We start from the raw sequence: 18,038 nt of genomic DNA, 5'->3' as shown, positions 1-18,038 counted from the left end.
AAGAAAGAATTTAAATTGCCACACTTACAAAATATTATTGTCGCATAATTTCATAGAAATAAGTTCAAATTGTACATATTATTCTTGAACTAAGCAATAAATAAATAAAATTAAAGAATTTTGCATATCAAACAGAAGTGATTCTTTAATAATCCACCAAGTCTGAGCAAGTCTACACATATTTACTGCAAATAATTTTCACAGGTGGCAAAATAAACATATCAAATAAAGAATAAAACGCCTTGAAATCAGCTCAAAACTACAGGATTATAAATCTGATATATTAAGACTTTCTTGCAATTATGCAAGGACAGGATTGGTGAAAGCTGTTGAAAAGAAAAAAATACAAGTAAAAAAAAATTCAAACCTTGTATGCTTAAGGATCTTAACTCTCACTTAAGTCTTTAGTAGACTCGTGTTTATTTACCAATCCTAAATGAAGCACTGTACACTAAGCACAGGGAAACACAGTGCACGTTTGAAGAAAGAGCAGATATTTCATCAAAAAATATAAAAATACGAGTCTCTAATTATTAGATTTACAATCAAGCATAAAAGGACAAAACACAGTCCTACAATTCAGTCTTAAAACAAACAAACTATACAAACTTGTTTAATCATCTCCGCAATTCATTACCAAAATATTGCTGTACAGAGTAAATCAAATGCATCACTAAAGATTAAATTAGTTTAAAATAAATTTTATTTAAAATGATTGAATCCAGATTAGTTTTCTTTAAACATCATGTTATAACCTAATGTATAATTCATCAAGAAACATATTATTCTAATTTCCTCTCGTATAAATTAGATTTCTAACAAAAGCAACATTTTATACATCACAGATGAACCTGTTCCACTACGTCTAATCTTTACTTTTCACATTCTCTTCCTTTTCTTCGTCTCCATGCCTCTCATTTGTTTGGTGCTCAGAAGTAGCTTCTTCCACTTCCACCGCCTCCTCCACATGAATGACAGTCTCTGACACTTGCTCAGAGGAAATCATGTCCTCTGATTTCCTCTCTTCTTCGTCCGTACGGAAGATCAGCTCTTCTTGCTGGATAACTTGTTCGGGCGCAGGTTGCCAGATTGCAGCGGCAGCAGAATCGTCCCCCTCTCCGGTGGCGGTTGCCGCGGTGTACTGGTAGAAGTCGGAATCTGCCTGAAACATGACCAAGGCTTGGGCCGTGTGGATCCGAACGTGCTGAGCCAAAGAGGTGGCGTCCAGAAATTTATCGCCGCATGAGTCGCAAGCATACAAGATCTGGGTGTTGGGGTCTGAGCAGAAGAAAAATTGCAAAGTCATTTCAAATCATGTCTCTAATTGTATGTCATTTTGTAAGATATAAAGGCCTATTCTTAAGTTTTGTTTTTTAAAATCTATTTTAAAACATAGATTGAAATATCGCAATTTTCAACCAGTTTTCATCCTCCAGCTTCCTGTGTTTATGGTTAAAGCTGGTGATTAAATCAAATTATGTTAAATGTAGTAACTTACCGTACAATATAATGGTAGTAAAATGCAGACTATGGTTTCTTGTTGAAATCTTTAGATATTAGGTTGATGTAGTGTAGAAACGGCAAAATGATTCAAAATTTTCAACAATTTTATGTACTGACAAATTTTTCAAATAATAAATAATTCTAAACAATTATTTTTCCCTCAAAAGAGCTAACATATTTATTTATTACCACAAAATGTTTTCATTTCACATCCCGTAAAAATAAGTATAAGTACTGCATTTATTTTTGTAAAAAAAATAAAATAAAATAATAATAATAATAATAATGAAAACCATGTGTCCCTTTCACATGTTAGTATATCACGTAAAATCCCTGTAAAACTGGTTGTATCCAGGCAAACTGTGGAAAAATTAATATGAATTCTTTTGCAAGTCTAAGAAAATTTTGACTTTTTCCCCACAAAACATGAACCAACTTAGTATGGAAGAATCATAGGATTATGGAATCACTGTTTACATCTTATCCAAAGTTTTTCAGATTTTAAGAGATAAAGAACAGTTCAGATTTTACCTTCTTCTTGCACCTTCTCTACTGCTTTGGTGATTTCAGCTTTCAAAGCCTCCGTTTCATCTGCAGACACCGAGGCAGCCACTGGGAGGACTGTTAACCAGAACAGGACAAGCGTCTATCTTCATTTCCTATATCAGATGGCGCCTAATGTCTGAGGCATTGTTCAGAGAAAGTTACTGACCCGTGAGCTGAGCCACTGCACTTCCTGCCAGGGCCTCGGTTGTAAGGGTGACAATGTCCTCTGTGGTAACAGTGACTATCTTGATCTCGTCCGAAGACCCAGCTTCGGCGCAGTCGTCGCCAATTTCTTCGATGGTTCCCCCCGTCAGCACCAGCCTCTTCATGCCGGCTTTGCCGTGGTGAACGGTCTTAACATGGGAGCGCAGGTTGTCCACCCGGTTAAAGCCACGGCCGCATTTATCACAAAGAAACGGTTTTTCACCTGGAACCAGACGGACAAAATTTGACAAGCCAGAATATTTTCAGAGGAAGTAGCCTACAGATTTCCAGCGTTACTCTAAACTGAGTTTCGTGGCCAAGTTAGTTCTTACCTGTGTGAATGATGATGTGCTTGGATAAATCCCCCACGTTCACAAATGCCTTGTTGCACATCTGGCACTTGTGTGGTCGCACGTTGTCGTGGTGTCGAATGTGATTTGCCAACTGGCTGGACTGCACAAACCTGTTCAGGAATTAAGTGGGAACAGGTCAGTATTCCTGTGACAGGTTGGGCAGAGAGAACATAGCTGTAGAAGTGTTGTTGGGGTCAATTTGACCTACTCTTTATTACAGAAGATGAATTATTATATCATTAAACAGAAATATGCGCCAATCCACTTTTTTCACTTCGATACGATATCTGAGGTCTAGTATCGGCCGATACAATCGGATACTGAAAAGCTGAATCGACTTAAAACATTTTTCTTTTTTGAAATAAAGACATAATTGTACTGAATTACAAATTTATTTGCCTCTGTGCCAGTACAGCACACTCAAGCATAAACTTGGTCAAAAATGTAAAATCAGCTCAACTTTAATTTGTTCAGTCAGTGCAATTAGGAGCATAATAGCCAATGTAAAGTAAATAAAAAAACTGAAACTGACTAAAACAATTGGGTGACTACCTTGATCAAACATGTAAAAACTAAACTCCAACAAACCTACTTTCAAAAGGTTCAGAAAGTGACATTGGAAATTCTAAATATAATGTAAAATAAATAGTAAATAGTTGTTCAGAGAACAAAACACAAAGCTTGAATAGATCTACCCCTATTGTCACAATATCCGATCTAGAATTTTTATCAATATCTGGACTAATACAGATATTAATTTTGGTTCAGAAAAAAACATGTTTACATTCTGTCCTTTTACAGAATATTTCAAGATGTCTTTACTTTCCTGTTTTCTCTTTTTGAAAAATCTCAGATTTCCAAGCTCAGTTAAATGCAGAATAAAACACGCACAAATTATTTCCACACTGACGTAGGGCTTAAATCTCACCTTTTGCCGCAGCGATCACAGACGTAGGGCTTCTCTCCGGTGTGCTGTCGGACATGAGCAATGAGGGAACTGGCTTGAGTAAAAGCCTTGCCGCACACAAGACATACGCAGGGTTTTTCTCCTGTAATACATACAACACTGTCTCATGTTGGTGGGAAATAATCAACAGTAATTTGGAATTTCTTTGGGGAATAAAGAAAATGAGAAAATGTAGCTGATAAAGCAAAAAAAACCAAACAAAAAAACAGTCCAGAACGTGACAGGATTACCTGTGTGAATGCGCTCGTGGCGCTGCAGAGCTCCGGGATCACTGAAAGCTCTCCGACAGTGCGAACACACATATGGTTTCTCCCCGCTGTGAACACGCAGGTGTCTTTTCAGATTGCCTAAAAAGCACACACCAACCCACAAAGGAGAGATCAGATGATTCAAAGAGACCAAACAATGATGCCAACTTTGTTTAAAAATGACATTTTAGAAAACTTAAACATATGAGACATTCAATTATGAAACGTGCTGATTTTATGAATACATATGGTTTACATTCCCCGCCCCCTTAATATTGGCTCCAAGTTTGGTTCATTGATCAATACACATACGAGGGGTGCACCAGTAAACTGGAATAAACTGAATAATATTCAGCCCATATGGGGGAATTTTTCTGCCATAATCCAAGAGCACACACTTTTCGTCTCAAAGCAGGATTTTATGTCTTTTGTTCTCAAAACTTTTAATACTTTTGCTTACATTTTTATTTTGAAACCAGGACTCCATGTCTTTCTTCTTAAAACTTGCAATGATTGTAATCAAAACTTCTCCTCGCGCTCAGACATGGAAGGAACATGGAAGTTCCATGTTTCGTAAGCGAGCAGAGACTAAGTGTGAGCCTGTAATTAAAGTTAGTCAGGTCGGATTGGGTCGTGTTTCATCTAACCTCTTCTCAGGGAGCTAATTACAAATAAAATCCACAATTTACATATTTTTGAATATCCTGTATTTTTAACCTTAAACTTCACATTTCAGCCCTACAATGGTGTAAAAAAAACACGATGAAGTTCCAGGAACAATGCAGTTTCAACAAAAACACCAATGTTCCTAGTAAAGATTTTCTTACTTTTTTTTTTTACTTATTTAAAAATGTTTTCTTAAAAAGCTATTTCTTTCTTTACCTGAAGTGGTGAACTGTTTGCCGCACTCCTTGCACTTCAGGGGCCCGTCTGCAATATGAATCTTTAGGTGAGCTTTCAGATTTCCAACCTGGTTAAAAAAACAAAATAAAATATGCGTCACAAAAAGCTGCAGATGTAATTATTTTACTTTATAATGGAATACAGTGACCTGGTTGAAGCGTTTGTCACAGTGCGGACACTTGTTGCCTTTATCCGTGTCATGGGTCTCCAGGTGTCGCATCTTGGCGGTGGGGTCGGAGAAAGCTTTGTCACAGAAGTCGCAGTGGTATGGCTTCTCCCCGCTGTGCACCAGCTGGTGGCGCTTCAGATTCCCCGAAGTGGTGAAAAGCTTGCCACAGACGTCACAGCTGTAGCGCGCTTCACCCGTGTGCCGTTTCCGGTGCAAGTTAAGCAGGCTGACCTGCCGGTAGCTCTTCCCACAAGTGGAGCAGCAGTACGGCTTCAGAGGGCTACAGGAGGTGATGACGGTGCGACAAAGGATATGAAGCTGACTGAGTAGAAAGAGGTGGAAGAATGTATGAAAATGTGAACCTCACCTGTGTGTTTTCTCGTGGGCTTTGCAAGCGGCAGGGTCAGAGAAGGCCTTGTTGCAGTCCCGACAGCTGAATGGCTTTTCTCCAGTGTGGATGCGCATGTGTCTCTTGAAATTACCTGTGTGGGTAAATTTCTTCCCGCAGTCCTACAAGAATAAAAGAAAAGAGCCGACATAAAAAAAACAAGACACTGAAACTGAATGATACAGTGTGCAAAACTCAATGAAGTTTAAACTAACAAATAGCTTTTTTTTTTAAACCGACATTTAAAAAAAAATAATAATAATAATCTTGATATCCCGGCTGACTCAGTTTCATAGGCAACTAAACTTGCAACATTTGCCACATTTTTAGCTGGTGCAGTACACATTCTCTGCACTGTGCCAAATAACCCAGTCCCTTTGAAAAACCTGCTCCCCTTCTCGCCTGTGGTGGCGCTGCACCAAGAATTAATGAAGACAAAGACACAAAAACCCCTGAAGAAGACACTGAGCGCAACTTCCTTCTTCACAAAATGTAAACAAAAATGGAGTAGAGTCAAATTTTAGCTGTTGTACGATTTCTCTTTAGCCTTTGGTAAAAGACCACGAGCTGTTTCTCCTGCTTACGCTCTAGACAAGAGCTTTTGCTTTGGTTATATTCACCCAGAATGCCCTGCCTTTTGGAGCGCATTTTGCTTTTGGAGCGGTCTCCGGTCCGCTTGGCGTTCAGTGTTCACTTCAACTGAATAGAGACCCATGTTTTTTGAATCAGAGATTGATTGTGCATTCACACCACCCCAAATGAACTGAACTTTCTAGCCTGTGAATACACCCTGACTGACATCTGCACACAGTTGATAGATCAGCATGAAGTAATGCATATTTGTAGTAGTAAAATTAGACATGGTTTTCGATGTTTTTTAACAAATAAAAATCTAAAAATAACTCTCAGTGTAAATTCTAGCAGGGTGGGGTCACAAAACAATATCCCAAAAACTTTAGCTCTTCTTAATCCATCATCTGGAACATAACCAACTGTCCACATCAAATGTAAAGCCAGTGAAGGAGAACATTAATCAGAGAAGTGGCTCTGGGGGAGTTGGAGAGATCCAAAACTAAAGTGTGAGAAGTTATTAACATAATCATTATTTCTAAGGCCCAACTCCTCATGGAAAAGCAGCAAGATAAAAAACAGTGAGAGTTTGCTGTCAGGTGTTTAAGGCATACATTTAAGAAGGTGTAGAATTGCTCAGATTAAGGTATATTCATGCATAACAATGGCCCAGTCAAAGTCCAAACTTGAATGCCGCTGGGAATCTGCGTTGATACCTGAAAATTGATGCTCACAGATGTTCCTTATCCAATCTGACAGAGCAAACCATAAGAGACAAAAAGCCATTAAAGACATCCAGTGGTGGTAGACACAGCCTGTGAACTGTGAACTGGAAGGCAGATAGCATCGACTTGAGTAAGTTGAAAATAAGTGCATGACTTTTTTATTTATTTATTTTTTTTTTAGACTCTAAAAAATTTGGGAAACCATGATGTAATTTTCTTCCACGTCACAATTACTCACAACTTTGTTTTATACTCTCATCTAAGTTCCCAATAAAATACAAAAGTTCAAGTTGGATGAATAGTGTTGAGAAAGATTAAAGGCAGACACGGTCAGAACGCCGCTTCCTACAAACGCTTTATGTCTCACCCCACATTTGTGCGTCACAGAGCTGTACGGCTTCGATTCGGTTCGGTTGCTCATTGATGATGCCTGAGTTGGCCTTCCGTCTTCCTCGCTGTCTCCTTCCCCTTGCAGTTCGATGTCGTCTTCTGCCTCTTCGACCTCCTCTCCCTCACTGGCCTCCCCATCATGTAGTTCCTGTCTGTCAGCCACCTCTTCCTCCTCCCTCGCCCTTTTCTCCTTTTTTTCCTTCGATGTACCTTCGTCTTCCAAGTCATTTTCTGGAAAGATTATAATCAAAAGCATGTAAGGCGTTTTGTCTTATAATCAAAAGACAAAACGTAAAACAGTTCTGTGCTATATATTTTTGTCCTGGGTTTAGACAGGGTTTCTGGAGGTTTCACCAACTCAAACTGAAGACTATTTAAGACCATTATGAATGAAATTTAAGACTAATGTTATAAAAATTGTCATATATAAATGTGCAGCGAGAAAATGAAAAACTACATAATACATACAAGATTAAATAATCCTGCCATGACAAGACCTGTAATTAACGTATTCAAGGTCAACTTACATTTTTTGAAAATAAATTTAAGACACTTTAAGGTCTTAGATTCATTTAATGACGCTTGATTTAAGATGTAGTGCCTGGTAAATATCAAAGGAAGCTGGTACAAGCACACAGCTCACCAGGTGAATTCCTACGTCGAGCAGGTTTTCTGATCCTTCTTCCACGCGAGTTCAAGTAGCTGCCTGAAGATCTCGACTGTGGTTCTGCAGATAAATGACCCGGTTATAAGATTTGCTACGTGCAAATTTGTGGACCTCAAAATCTTATGAAAATGTTTTTACTGGGTGCGTAGTCAGCATCCGAGGGGTCGTCCTGAAATCCTGTCCCGTTCGCCAAAGAGCCCTCCTCTTCCTCCTTCACCGACACCGTCTTCTGTGCAGAAACCTGAGAGCTTTTGGGGGGTCTTCCCCGGCCCGGCTGCTTTCTGATGGGACTTGGCCGAGAAGCGGTTTGTTGCGGATCAGCAGAAATGTCTCCGTTCACATCCTCACTGTGTGAGTTCTTGAGATCTTCTGTCGGTGTGCCAGAAGGAAACTCCACCGCTGGTGCTGCAACTTCTGACAGCTGATTTTCTTTCTGTTCTCTTCCACCTGCCTTTTCATCTGGTTTGTTAAGAAACATGAGACCAGATGTGTTAGGGTATAAAAATATGATGGAAAAACAAAGATTCAAATTTAAGCCGCAGACTGTAAGATGACCTAATATAAAGACAAAAATTTACACGTTTTTATACCTATACACTTCAGATTAAACAAACGTAGTAAATACAAAATGCGGCTTTCAAATACTGCTTCTACTGTTTAAAGAAAACAGCTATACAACAAATCCTGCCCCCTTTTGAAAACGTAATTTCTCCTTGTTGTGCCGCGCTGAGCAGCAGCAATGGCGATAACTGGCATCAGTGTGAACCAACTGTTCTTTAAAGCATTGTTTGTAATTCAATTTAAGGGATTACAGGAATGAACTGACTTTTCTGACTTTTCCAGACATTGAGTGGGCCAAAGTCCAGATTTTTTAGAGGCCACTTAAAGCCAAGTGGTCTCAAGCTTAAAACATTCATCTACTGGTGTCATAACCTGTGTTATTTGGACACTTTGCTGCTGTTATGTCCCAGTATTAATTTTTTTTTTCCTGCATCCATTTACTTCACTAAGCCCCACTGACTCCCATCCTAGCTCTAGTCAGTTTCCCTGTTGGTTCCTCTTTCCCCCTCCTTTGTCCACCTCACTGGTCTCAACTCACACCTGCAACCCATTAGCTTATCAGCCCAGGCACTTTGGTTCCAGATTTCACCCTCAGTATTTAAACCCTTCTCCTGCTCACATGCCCTGCTGGTTCCTCTTGTTAAATCCTGTTTATCCTGCCTCCCTGTTGTTCCTGTTAATGTAATTCTGCTCTTGCTCCATGTGTCCTCCATGGGTTTTTGTTTTTTCATTAAAACTTTCAACACAATCCATGTTCCAACTTCTTTCTGCATTTTGGTTCATCAACAAACTCAGTCTTCATGACAACAGGGTTTTCTGCTTCAGAGCAAAAAAAGTCATCTAATGTAGAGCTGCACAATATATCAAATGCAACTTTTACTGCAATTGGTACTCATCGTATTACTATTTATCATGATGAATTTCTTAGAACGGTTTGTATTGTCAGGATTGTTAGTTTTACAATTTTCTCCGCTGTCCAACAAAAGCGTCATGTCAAAACATTTGAAAATATGACTAAAAACAGTTATTTTCTACTGTTTAGTGATACAAACCTCTTTATATGACTGCCTTAAAGAAGTGTATCATCCTAATACTCAGCATTAGCTTTACAACTCGTGTTGTGCAGCCTTAATCTGATTATTCTCAGCTTCTCAACACACACAAACAGTCAAATACTTAAAGACCTGGTGGATCATCAGGAAGATCCAGAGTTATGATGGATGGAGGTTGATTTGACATCGACTGATACGCAGAACAAGCATTTATGATTTCCTGCATCTGCAGGAAGTGGGCAACAGACAGCACGTCCTCAATATTGTTGGGATTTAAGCATAGTTTGGAGGTGTACATGAAGTCCAGGACATGACCCAAACCTGCAGAAGGAAAAGAAAACAGAGAAATACAAGATTTGGTTAGGAACCGATGACGTATAAGCAGCCGTAGTTGCTTCTAAAATAGTCAGAAAGTTTCTACATCACAATCGGATCCCACCAGCGGCATTGCTGATGTCCAAATGCACCACATCCTTCTGGTCCAAGAAAAGGGTTCGGAAGTAGACGCTGCATGCTGCCAGCACGGCTTTGTGGGCCTTGAAGTCCACGCCGTCCACCACGAAGGTGCAGTCACAAAGCAGCCCCTGCTTACGCTGCCGGTTGAGCTGCTCCAGAACCTCCCCGCTGTGCCACGGGAACTCCATTGCTGTCGGGGTCAAAGGGCGAAGACAGAGCAGCTGTGTATCTGAAGCAACAAAAGAAAGGCTAAAGCTTCTTCGTTTTACCTGAAATCATTTCAGTTAATGTGAATTGTTCACTCTGTATGAGTCTATATTTATTTAAGAAAAAATCTGAATGGTATAAATTTGAATAAAAATACACAACAAAGACAAATAAATACAATGATATAGTAAATATTTCTAAAACAAAAAATAGATAAACAAGTAAAAAAAAAAAGCCAAAAGAAAACAAGTTTAACAAATGATTGAAAATTTATGCTAATAATAAACTATAATGTAGCCTAAAGAATACAGGTAAACAAGTCAAAATTAATTGACTAAATAAATTTTACATTGGAAATCATTTAAACCAGAGGTGTCAAACTCCAGTCCTCCAGGGCCGCTGTTCTGCAGTTTTTAGATGTGCCTCAGGTACAAAACGCTGGAATGAAATGGCTTAATTACCTCCTCCCTGTGTAGATCAGTTCTCCAGAGCTTTGCTATTGACCTAATTATTCTATTCAGGTGTGGCGCAGACTAGGCAAATCGAAAAGTTGGAGTCTGACATCCCTGATTTAAACAGCCAACAGAGGAGCAAAAACCATCGTTGATCAATCATTGCTCTGAACATCTTGTAGTAACCCTAGTCATAATTCATACCACACAAATTAGTGGAACGAATGCAGGCTTTCTTTAGTTGTTTTTATTATAATGAAAGTTTTAATGAACAATAACAACACATACAGCCAACAAAAGCATAGAGCAAATGTGAGAAATACCGGCAAAAACACGAGTGGCAATACACTAAATTTCAACTTTTGTCCTGGTGGTTAAGCACATGCTTACAGACATAAACATGAATACAGTACATTAAAGTAAACTGTTTAGGTTTGACAGTGCAACGCATCGATTACAATTCCTCAATCCTAGCAGCTTTGCTATCAGGGATTAATTTAGCGTGCCTACATGCATATGTAGTGAAGAAACAAGATGTCGGAGCTGAGAGTCAGGCCTGTCCTCCTGTCTTGTTGTTTTCACGGCTAGCTCCGTCTCTAAGCACTCTTTCAGCGCCATCATTACATGAGAAGAAAAATGCCATAATTACCTATTTGTTACGACCTCTTCACTTCGGCTTCCCAGTAGTAATTTACGTGGTAGTGTTTGGTTTCTAACTCACAAGAAAAAAACGAATCCAATCGAGTTTTTCGGTGATCGATCCTTTCTAGCGTAGTACATCCACCGCCATCTTCTTCTCTCTGATCGATTGATAGGGACCAACCGGATGTGCCAGGCGAGCAGGCGCAGTAGGAGCATTTGTTAGGCAAACAAAGACCACAAGATGGCGCAAAAATGATCCGTAAATTTTTGTTAATAAAATCAGTCATCTGTATATTCGTAAAATAGGCACCATCCATCACCCCTCCCGACCCCACTAGGGACAAGGGTGTACAGAAAATAGATGGAGGGATATATATATATATATATATATATATATATATATATATATATATATATATATATATATATATATATATATATATATATATATATATATATATATATATATATATATATAAATAACATACCCGTTTTAATAGTCGTTCTCGTTGGCAATAAGGTTGGAGCCAGGGTGCTATGCAACAAATACCTTTTTAACATTTTCACTTTGAACAGCTTCTTTCAATTTTGTCACAACATGAGTATAGGGTTCATGATAAAAGTAGTTACTAAATCATTCTTCAGTTTCAGATCGATTTTGCAAATAGCTGGCCTTGTGGTTGTCACTTCCTGTGAACTAGGAAAGGCTCCAGTTTATGCCTGGTACAGTTTATGCTAAACTGTACCAGGCAGACTGTAATAAATTGGATGGAGGAGAGAATCATGTGGTGTTCGTAATAAGCTTTAGCTTTGGGGCAATTGTTTTCTGACTCCACTCAAATGAAAATCAACATACTGTAGGGTGACCAGACGTCCTCTTTTTCCCGGACATGTCCTACTTTTCAGACCTAAAAAAATGTCCGGGGTGAATTTAAAAATCGTCTGGGATTTTGGTCAACTGCCTCAAAACACATTACATAGCTTACAGTGCATTGTGATTACCCCGTTGGCGCATGTGTGTCCGCCGATCTGGTCACCCTAACATACTGCAGTTTTAAATTACTGAGCTGAAATGAGAAATTTGTAAATATGTCCTAGAATAGAGCGTGAAGAAACAAAATGATGCTTGATGTTGCTTATTAAAAAAAAAAAAAAAAAATAGATCATGAAATAAAATTTGGTAAGTTTATTTTCATTTGAGTGACTTTTTTGCTGATATATTCTGTAAAAAAAAAAAATCAAAACAGAAACTTGTATTTATTTGTAGTCATGTTTATTGCAAGTTTTGTCACACAAAAAAATACAATAAATTAGTATACATGACACATCAGAATTAATATTGTTTGGAATGAGAGACTGATTTGAGGAGTGTGTGCATCGATTCTGAATAGGGCATGTGTGTTGGGATCAAGGCTGTGCCCTGCAGTGCGAGGATGGGGTGATTATTGTTAACACATCACCATTTAGATTAATTTTGTTTATATTTAAGGATCAACTGACCATCTGGATATGAAATTTGAAGGCACTGTGAGTGCCCCAGTGGTCAGAGAAGTAGTTGCTGAAGCAATCAAAAACTAGGTCATGACATCAGTTTCACTTTTTGTGTCATGCTGAGGTGTGTAACTGTGCTGTGTATGTATGTTTTTACATGGTGTGTGAAAGTTGTGGCTCTCTTTTTTAGCAGTGTTTGGACAGATTAGCTTATGACAAACTTGTGTCTGCTACAATATTCATTTTCAATGGACTCGTGTCATCTGATGTCACTGAAACAAAAGGCAGATATGTACCTGTGTGGCAGGGATATAAAGTATTAAAAGAACTATTGAATTATGTTCGTGAGTCAGTGAAGTTATGTATTCTCCTGGTGCCTGCAAGTTCATGTACGTGCTCCTTTTGTTTCAACCTGTTTGTAGGAACAGGTAATTTGACTTTTTTGTGTCTACGTATGACAAATCATATCCTCATCCATTGAAGGTACATTTGTTAGCTCTAAAAAAACAAAAAGTGGTGAGTTTGTGCTGGGGAAGCCGGTCTGCCTCTAGATTTTGATCTCAGTGCGGAAGGTCTGTGCGAGCTCATGTTTAGCCGGCTGTCTGCGCGCCCGGACCGTCAGAGTCCCCTCAAGGCCCAGGGACGACGTCACAGAGGTCGGATCCACATCCTCAGGGAGTTGGCACTTGTGGGTGAAAGTGTTCATGACTGAACCATCTTGGGCCAACTGCAGAGAGATATTGGATGTTATGGAGGACCAATGCTTCTGTTTCTCACATTAAAAATCCAACACATTGTTCACCTTTTCCGCACGGACTTCTATCTGATTGTTGGATGTTGTTACGATCACATCCTCTGGAGAGAAGTCTCGGACGTCAACTGTAAACTGATACGAATCGTCAATAGTTTTGATATTTCCAGCCCCACCTGAAAACGCCAGACAAAAAGCAGAAAATATGTTTGGTTAAAAGGAAGTACAGTTAAATATGTTAACAGGTGTTTGTGCCATTGGGAAAAAAAATACCATGTGAAGGAATAACTGTTTTTAATAAAATCGCCAATTGCATTATTTATAGGCACCACTAATTTCTATAGCAAAATGTTACTTTTCTTGGAACTTATAGAAAATTCATGTTCTGTTACCATGTACTATTGATATGACATGACGTAGCTTAACGTCTGGTCTATCTGCTTGATAAGGAACACTTAGTTTTATTGAAACCCTAAACTGTGCAAGATGATGAAGGAGGTCAAATAAAATCCTCCGTTGACAACTCAGCCAAGTTTCCATATAAAACTTACTGGTTTTATAGGGAATCAGTGGTTCTCCAAGATTTTCTGGGGCCCCCTAGGGATTACAATAAGACCCCCTCCCCAAAAAAAAGAACAAAAGAAAAATCAACTGGGCACACACATAGTTCAACCAGTCATAAACCTATACACATATTTTGTTTTCAAACTCCACTGAGTTTGAAAACAGCTTGATCCTTTATGATCAAGTCTGTTTCCTCAACCATATGCCCGATTATTATGGATTTACAAGATGCCTGGTCGACATGATTTCTTAGAGGATCATCAGAGTCCAAGCTGTGATAAATTCTATCCAACAGATAGAATTTATCACACTTCAGGTTGCAACAAAACTACAAACCATCTTTACAGTGAAACACTTTTGTGTAACTGTGCAATGGCACTGCGCACCCCCAAGGGATCGCACCCCACACTTTGGGAACCACTGCTCTAGACATCATCTACATTGCAGCTTGTTACAATATCAAGAAAAAGTCTTTTTTGACATTGACATGCTGAGGAGGTTGTCACTGCCACCAGAGAGAGAACTAAAACATGCAGGATACCGGCCCTTGAGGACTACATTTTCTGTGAACATTTCAAACGGCTGTGACGTTGAAACAAAACATGTCTTTTATGTCCTTGTTTGTGCACACAAACCAAAAATAGCCATTAACCGCACCCTGGATGAGCCCCTTTATCTGTTGCCACCTGAACTATCAAAATCCAGACAATCAACTAATTTCTATGACAGGATGCAATGCAGTCCACTGCTGTACAAAGCATATAAAATAGTTTCCAGCAAGCAGGGGTTGCCTTTTGTCCTCTGACTGCCTGACTGCATATGTCTAGGAGCAATAAAAACCTCTTCAGGGTGCAGTGCAGAGATTTCTTTCAATTAGGTACTTGAGCACCTCCCTATGCAAGTTCTCCAACTCCCCATATAACCAGTATTAAAAGCCATCACTGGACGTGATGTTAAAGGTAAAGGTAATTTTATTTGTATAGACCATTTTCAGCTACAAGGCAATACAAAGTGCTTGTTGATTAAAACAACAAGCTGGTGTCAATTAGCTGAATGATAAAAGTTGCTGTGAAGTTTAGCCGAACATAAATGAGGCATAAATCAGCCGCCAACTCAGTGGCTTCAACTCCCCATTCTCTCCGTCTTTACCTTACAAACACCATGGCACTATTCAACAATGGGTCATCTTCCCAATGTTGATCTGTCAAAGTGGTACAGACTTTTTCCTGCACCTGCACTGCTTGTCTGTCTAAAAGAAGCTCCTATAGAAAACAATGTAGCTAAGAGCAAAAATAAATCTAGAGAGGTGAAAGGATTGTCAGACCCAGGTTTCAGGATTTGTCACTATGCATGCTCTTTGCCGTTTATCTTTATGAACTGATCTACTAAACACTAAGAGCTGGTTAGTTTTAGTAGAAAATATTTTTTCCTGTCTGGCATATCCAGTTTATTTAGTGAACCCAGAAACCAGCTGGATTCTGGGTTCACTAAAGTACTGTATCACATGACTCTTGGTGTCAGTGTGTGTACTCTGACTGCACATGCCAGTTTGAGTACATGACATCATTTTAACTCTGTGCATGTATACGTGTGTGTGTTGTGTGTAGACTCTGATCACCCAGCAACCATTTGCTCATTCCTTATGCAGGCGTCATCCCAGATACTCGGCATGTGAAGTCAAACAGTCAGGAGTCTGTCCAGAACTGCTGCGTTCAGACACTCTTGCCTTGCAAGTGGAGCTACCTCAAATGTTCCTGTATTGCACTGGGTTTTATGTGACAGTCCAATGTAAAGTAGAGCATAAACACAAAGTGGAAGAAAAATTATTTGTGGTTTTCTAATAAAAAAAGAAAAAAGAAAAAAAATGTGATTCTGTATTCATCCCTTCTGAGGCAATACTTTGTAGAACCACCTTCTGCTGCAATGACAGTGGCAGGGACTTAGGGGAATGTCTCTACCATGTGCAATAATTATTGCCTGTTCTATCTTCTAAAAAGTATCTCAAACTAAGTCAAATTAGGCAGCGCACATCAGAGAAGAGAAGACTTGGGATACATTCACAACCGGATTTTAGGTCTAGGCTTTGACTAGACCTAAGACCCACCACATTAATGTACTTTAAACAATCTTAATGTAGCTGTGTCTACATGTTTTGGGTCTTCATCATGCTGGAAGGTAAAGCTCCATCCCAGAGTCAAGTCTTATGCAGCCTCACAGTGACTTTTGTTCAGCATCGTCTTGCATTTGGCTCCATTTAGCCTCCTAGCAACTGTGAAAAACTTTCTTGTCTCTGCTCAAGACAAACATCCTCACAACATGATGCTGCCACCATCATGCAGAAGAGAATGGGAGAATAGACACTTCTTTATTGTCCCACAGTGGGGAAATTTCTGTGCAACAGCAGCAAAATGACAACACATCAAATAGACTCACACAAAGATAGAATATATATATATATTAAAAACAACCTGAATAAAAAATAAAAATATCGTACAGTAAGGGCAAAATATCACCATGGAGATGGTATGCCTAAGGTGCGGCAGAGGTTTTGCATGTAGGGAAAAGTAGACATTATTTTAGTCTCTCACTTCCACAACTTCATTTTTGACCAGAGTGCTGTGTTCCTTTGTCTTCATGTTGTGGCTTGTTCACTTATGTTATTATGACTTTTCAATCTGGGTCTTTTTCACAGGGAATCAAAAAGCTTTTTGTCCTTCCACTTTACATTTATGTTGCACTTAACCCTAAAAACCCTTCACTCTTTCCAGGTCAAGATGTTTAAATATGTCATTTTATATCACTATTCAGTTTGTACCCATCCTATAAGATGGCGTAGGTGTAGAGTTTCAAACAATCGTGACCTTGGACCTACGGAGGACACAGCCTGTGGTGTGAGTTTATTTAAAGTTCCCATGTCAGATTTTGAGACTTGTGTTTTGTATATGCAGTAACAATCAACTAGCTCACACCACCTGGGGGTATTGCTCAGTCCAATACACACTTTAAAGTGAAACACTTCATGACCTTACTCTGTACTTCAGCCAGAAAAGTGCAGGACAAACTGCACTACTGCATTTGTTTTGTTTGCATCGACTGCATCTTTTCTGCTGTCTCCCATACAAAAGCTTTTGTTCACTTACTTCAACCACATCAAACTCTCTCTCGCCTCTGACTGCCTTACTTACATATTTTATTGCCCGTTTGGAAGAAGAAAAAAATCACTTTCACAGATCCAGTTGCACTTTTATTCTTTCTTTATAAACTTTTCTTGCTGACAAAATGAGCCCCAGTTGCAGTTCCCTCCCAACTTACTGGAAAATCCCAAGGCGTCACTCCCAGGCCTCATGAAGGATCCAAAATCCTCGGCGAAAAGCCCCCGGCTCTTCTCCATGTAAGGGTTGCAAGAGGACGAGGTCGAGGACAAAGTCTGGTGGAAACTGCGCTCCGATCGATAGGCAGAGGAGTTGGTCACACTCATGGATGGTCGCAAGTGCTGGATAAGACAGAGGAGGAGAGCAGAAGGAGGCGGAGAGAAGCGGATTGTTCCTGGAGCAGCTCTGGATATTAAAAATAAATCACACAACTCCTTTGTTCTCCTGGATGATTTCCTTTTATGTCTGTTTTTTTCTTTTCTTCTTTCGGACTTATTGTCCTGCTCTCCGTCAGCAGAGTACTCCTGGACGTTATATACTCATGCATGCTGGGGAGGTGGCACATGTGTCACAGTTCATTTGGAAAAGGCTATTATTGTTCTATTTTTATCGTGAGACTCACAGAGGGATGAAGAGGAGAATCTGTGGTTGGAAAAGTTTTGCGTGATGAAGGGCCTGAGGTTGAGAGAGGGAGAGAGAGAGAGAGAGAGAGAGGGATTTGTAGAGAGAGTTAGGGAATGAGCAGAGGGGGTGAGGGGAGTGAGGGGCTCAACAGTTGTCATTCCAGGCACATCATCCCTAAAATAGCTTCTCCGTCCACTCTCTGACTCTCACTGCACCCCATCGCTTCTTCTGTCTGAATCTTCAGCTTTCTTAACATTCAGCCCCACGTCTTTGACCTGAAACCGGATCCGAGACGGCTCTGCCATCAAATGACTTGCAGTCCAGTGTTTTTACAGGGTAGTGTGATCTCATTAGAGAGGGTTTATTTCATCTCTGTGATCACTTGTTAATCGTCTGTTTATTGGTTTTCGTCTCGAGGGTAAGGAACACATAACATGAAAGATGCTATCCAGC

The 18,038-nt window shown here is 39.5% G+C and overlaps 2 protein-coding genes across 6 annotated transcripts; both read right to left on the bottom strand.

Annotated features, from left to right (window-relative positions):
- Positions 1-165: 165 nt before the first annotated feature.
- zbtb17 (zinc finger and BTB domain containing 17) lies at positions 166-11,183 on the bottom strand. Of its 5 annotated transcripts, none has more exons than XM_044105328.1 (15): positions 11,011-11,183; positions 9,686-9,931; positions 9,379-9,567; positions 7,772-8,092; positions 7,610-7,693; positions 6,944-7,197; positions 5,261-5,403; positions 4,873-5,173; positions 4,704-4,791; positions 3,804-3,920; positions 3,535-3,655; positions 2,586-2,716; positions 2,216-2,476; positions 2,035-2,124; positions 166-1,278 (listed from the first exon to the last, which is right to left on the bottom strand). In XM_044105328.1, exons 2-15 carry the CDS (start codon positions 9,888-9,890, stop codon positions 866-868), a joined length of 2,718 nt encoding a protein of 905 aa, XP_043961263.1. In that variant the 5' UTR covers positions 9,891-9,931; positions 11,011-11,183; the 3' UTR covers positions 166-865. The 5 variants fall into 5 exon arrangements, with proteins under 5 accessions (XP_043961263.1, XP_043961429.1, XP_043961345.1 ...); XM_044105494.1 differs by having other exon boundaries at positions 9,686-9,892; XM_044105410.1 differs by lacking the exon at positions 11,011-11,183 and adding an exon at positions 10,259-10,339.
- Positions 11,184-12,259: 1,076 nt separating this feature from the next.
- hspb7 (heat shock protein family, member 7 (cardiovascular)) lies at positions 12,260-17,578 on the bottom strand. Its single transcript, XM_044107580.1, has 3 exons — positions 17,122-17,578; positions 13,297-13,421; positions 12,260-13,221 (listed from the first exon to the last, which is right to left on the bottom strand). Exons 1-3 carry the CDS (start codon positions 17,285-17,287, stop codon positions 13,042-13,044), a joined length of 471 nt encoding a protein of 156 aa, XP_043963515.1. The 5' UTR covers positions 17,288-17,578; the 3' UTR covers positions 12,260-13,041.
- Positions 17,579-18,038: the final 460 nt, after the last annotated feature.

Source organism: Gambusia affinis, linkage group LG01, assembly GCF_019740435.1.
Source record: "Gambusia affinis linkage group LG01, SWU_Gaff_1.0, whole genome shotgun sequence".
Classification (NCBI taxonomy): domain Eukaryota; kingdom Metazoa; phylum Chordata; class Actinopteri; order Cyprinodontiformes; family Poeciliidae; genus Gambusia; species Gambusia affinis.
The sequence above is the reverse complement of the archived record's forward strand: the minus strand, read 5'-3'. Positions and strand labels throughout refer to the sequence as shown.

Bases quoted from the DNA above. Each gene is read 5' to 3' on its own strand.
- zbtb17 (XM_044105239.1), bottom strand. The intron at 3,921-4,703 runs GTAAAGAAAGAA...TGTGCTTTTTAG, and splicing joins CAAACAGTTCACCACTTCAG to GCAATCTGAAAAGACACCTG. The intron at 3,656-3,803 runs GTAATCCTGTCA...TATGTATTACAG, and splicing joins CCACGAGCGCATTCACACAG to GAGAAAAACCCTGCGTATGT.
- hspb7 (XM_044107580.1), bottom strand. From the start codon at position 17,287: ATGAGTGTGACCAACTCCTCTGCCTATCGATCGGAGCGCAGTTTCCAC. The intron at 13,422-17,121 runs GTAAGTTGGGAG...TGGCGTTTTCAG, and splicing joins TGACGCCTTGGGATTTTCCA to GTGGGGCTGGAAATATCAAA. The intron at 13,222-13,296 runs GTGAACAATGTG...ATCTCTCTGCAG, and splicing joins TAGAAGTCCGTGCGGAAAAG to TTGGCCCAAGATGGTTCAGT.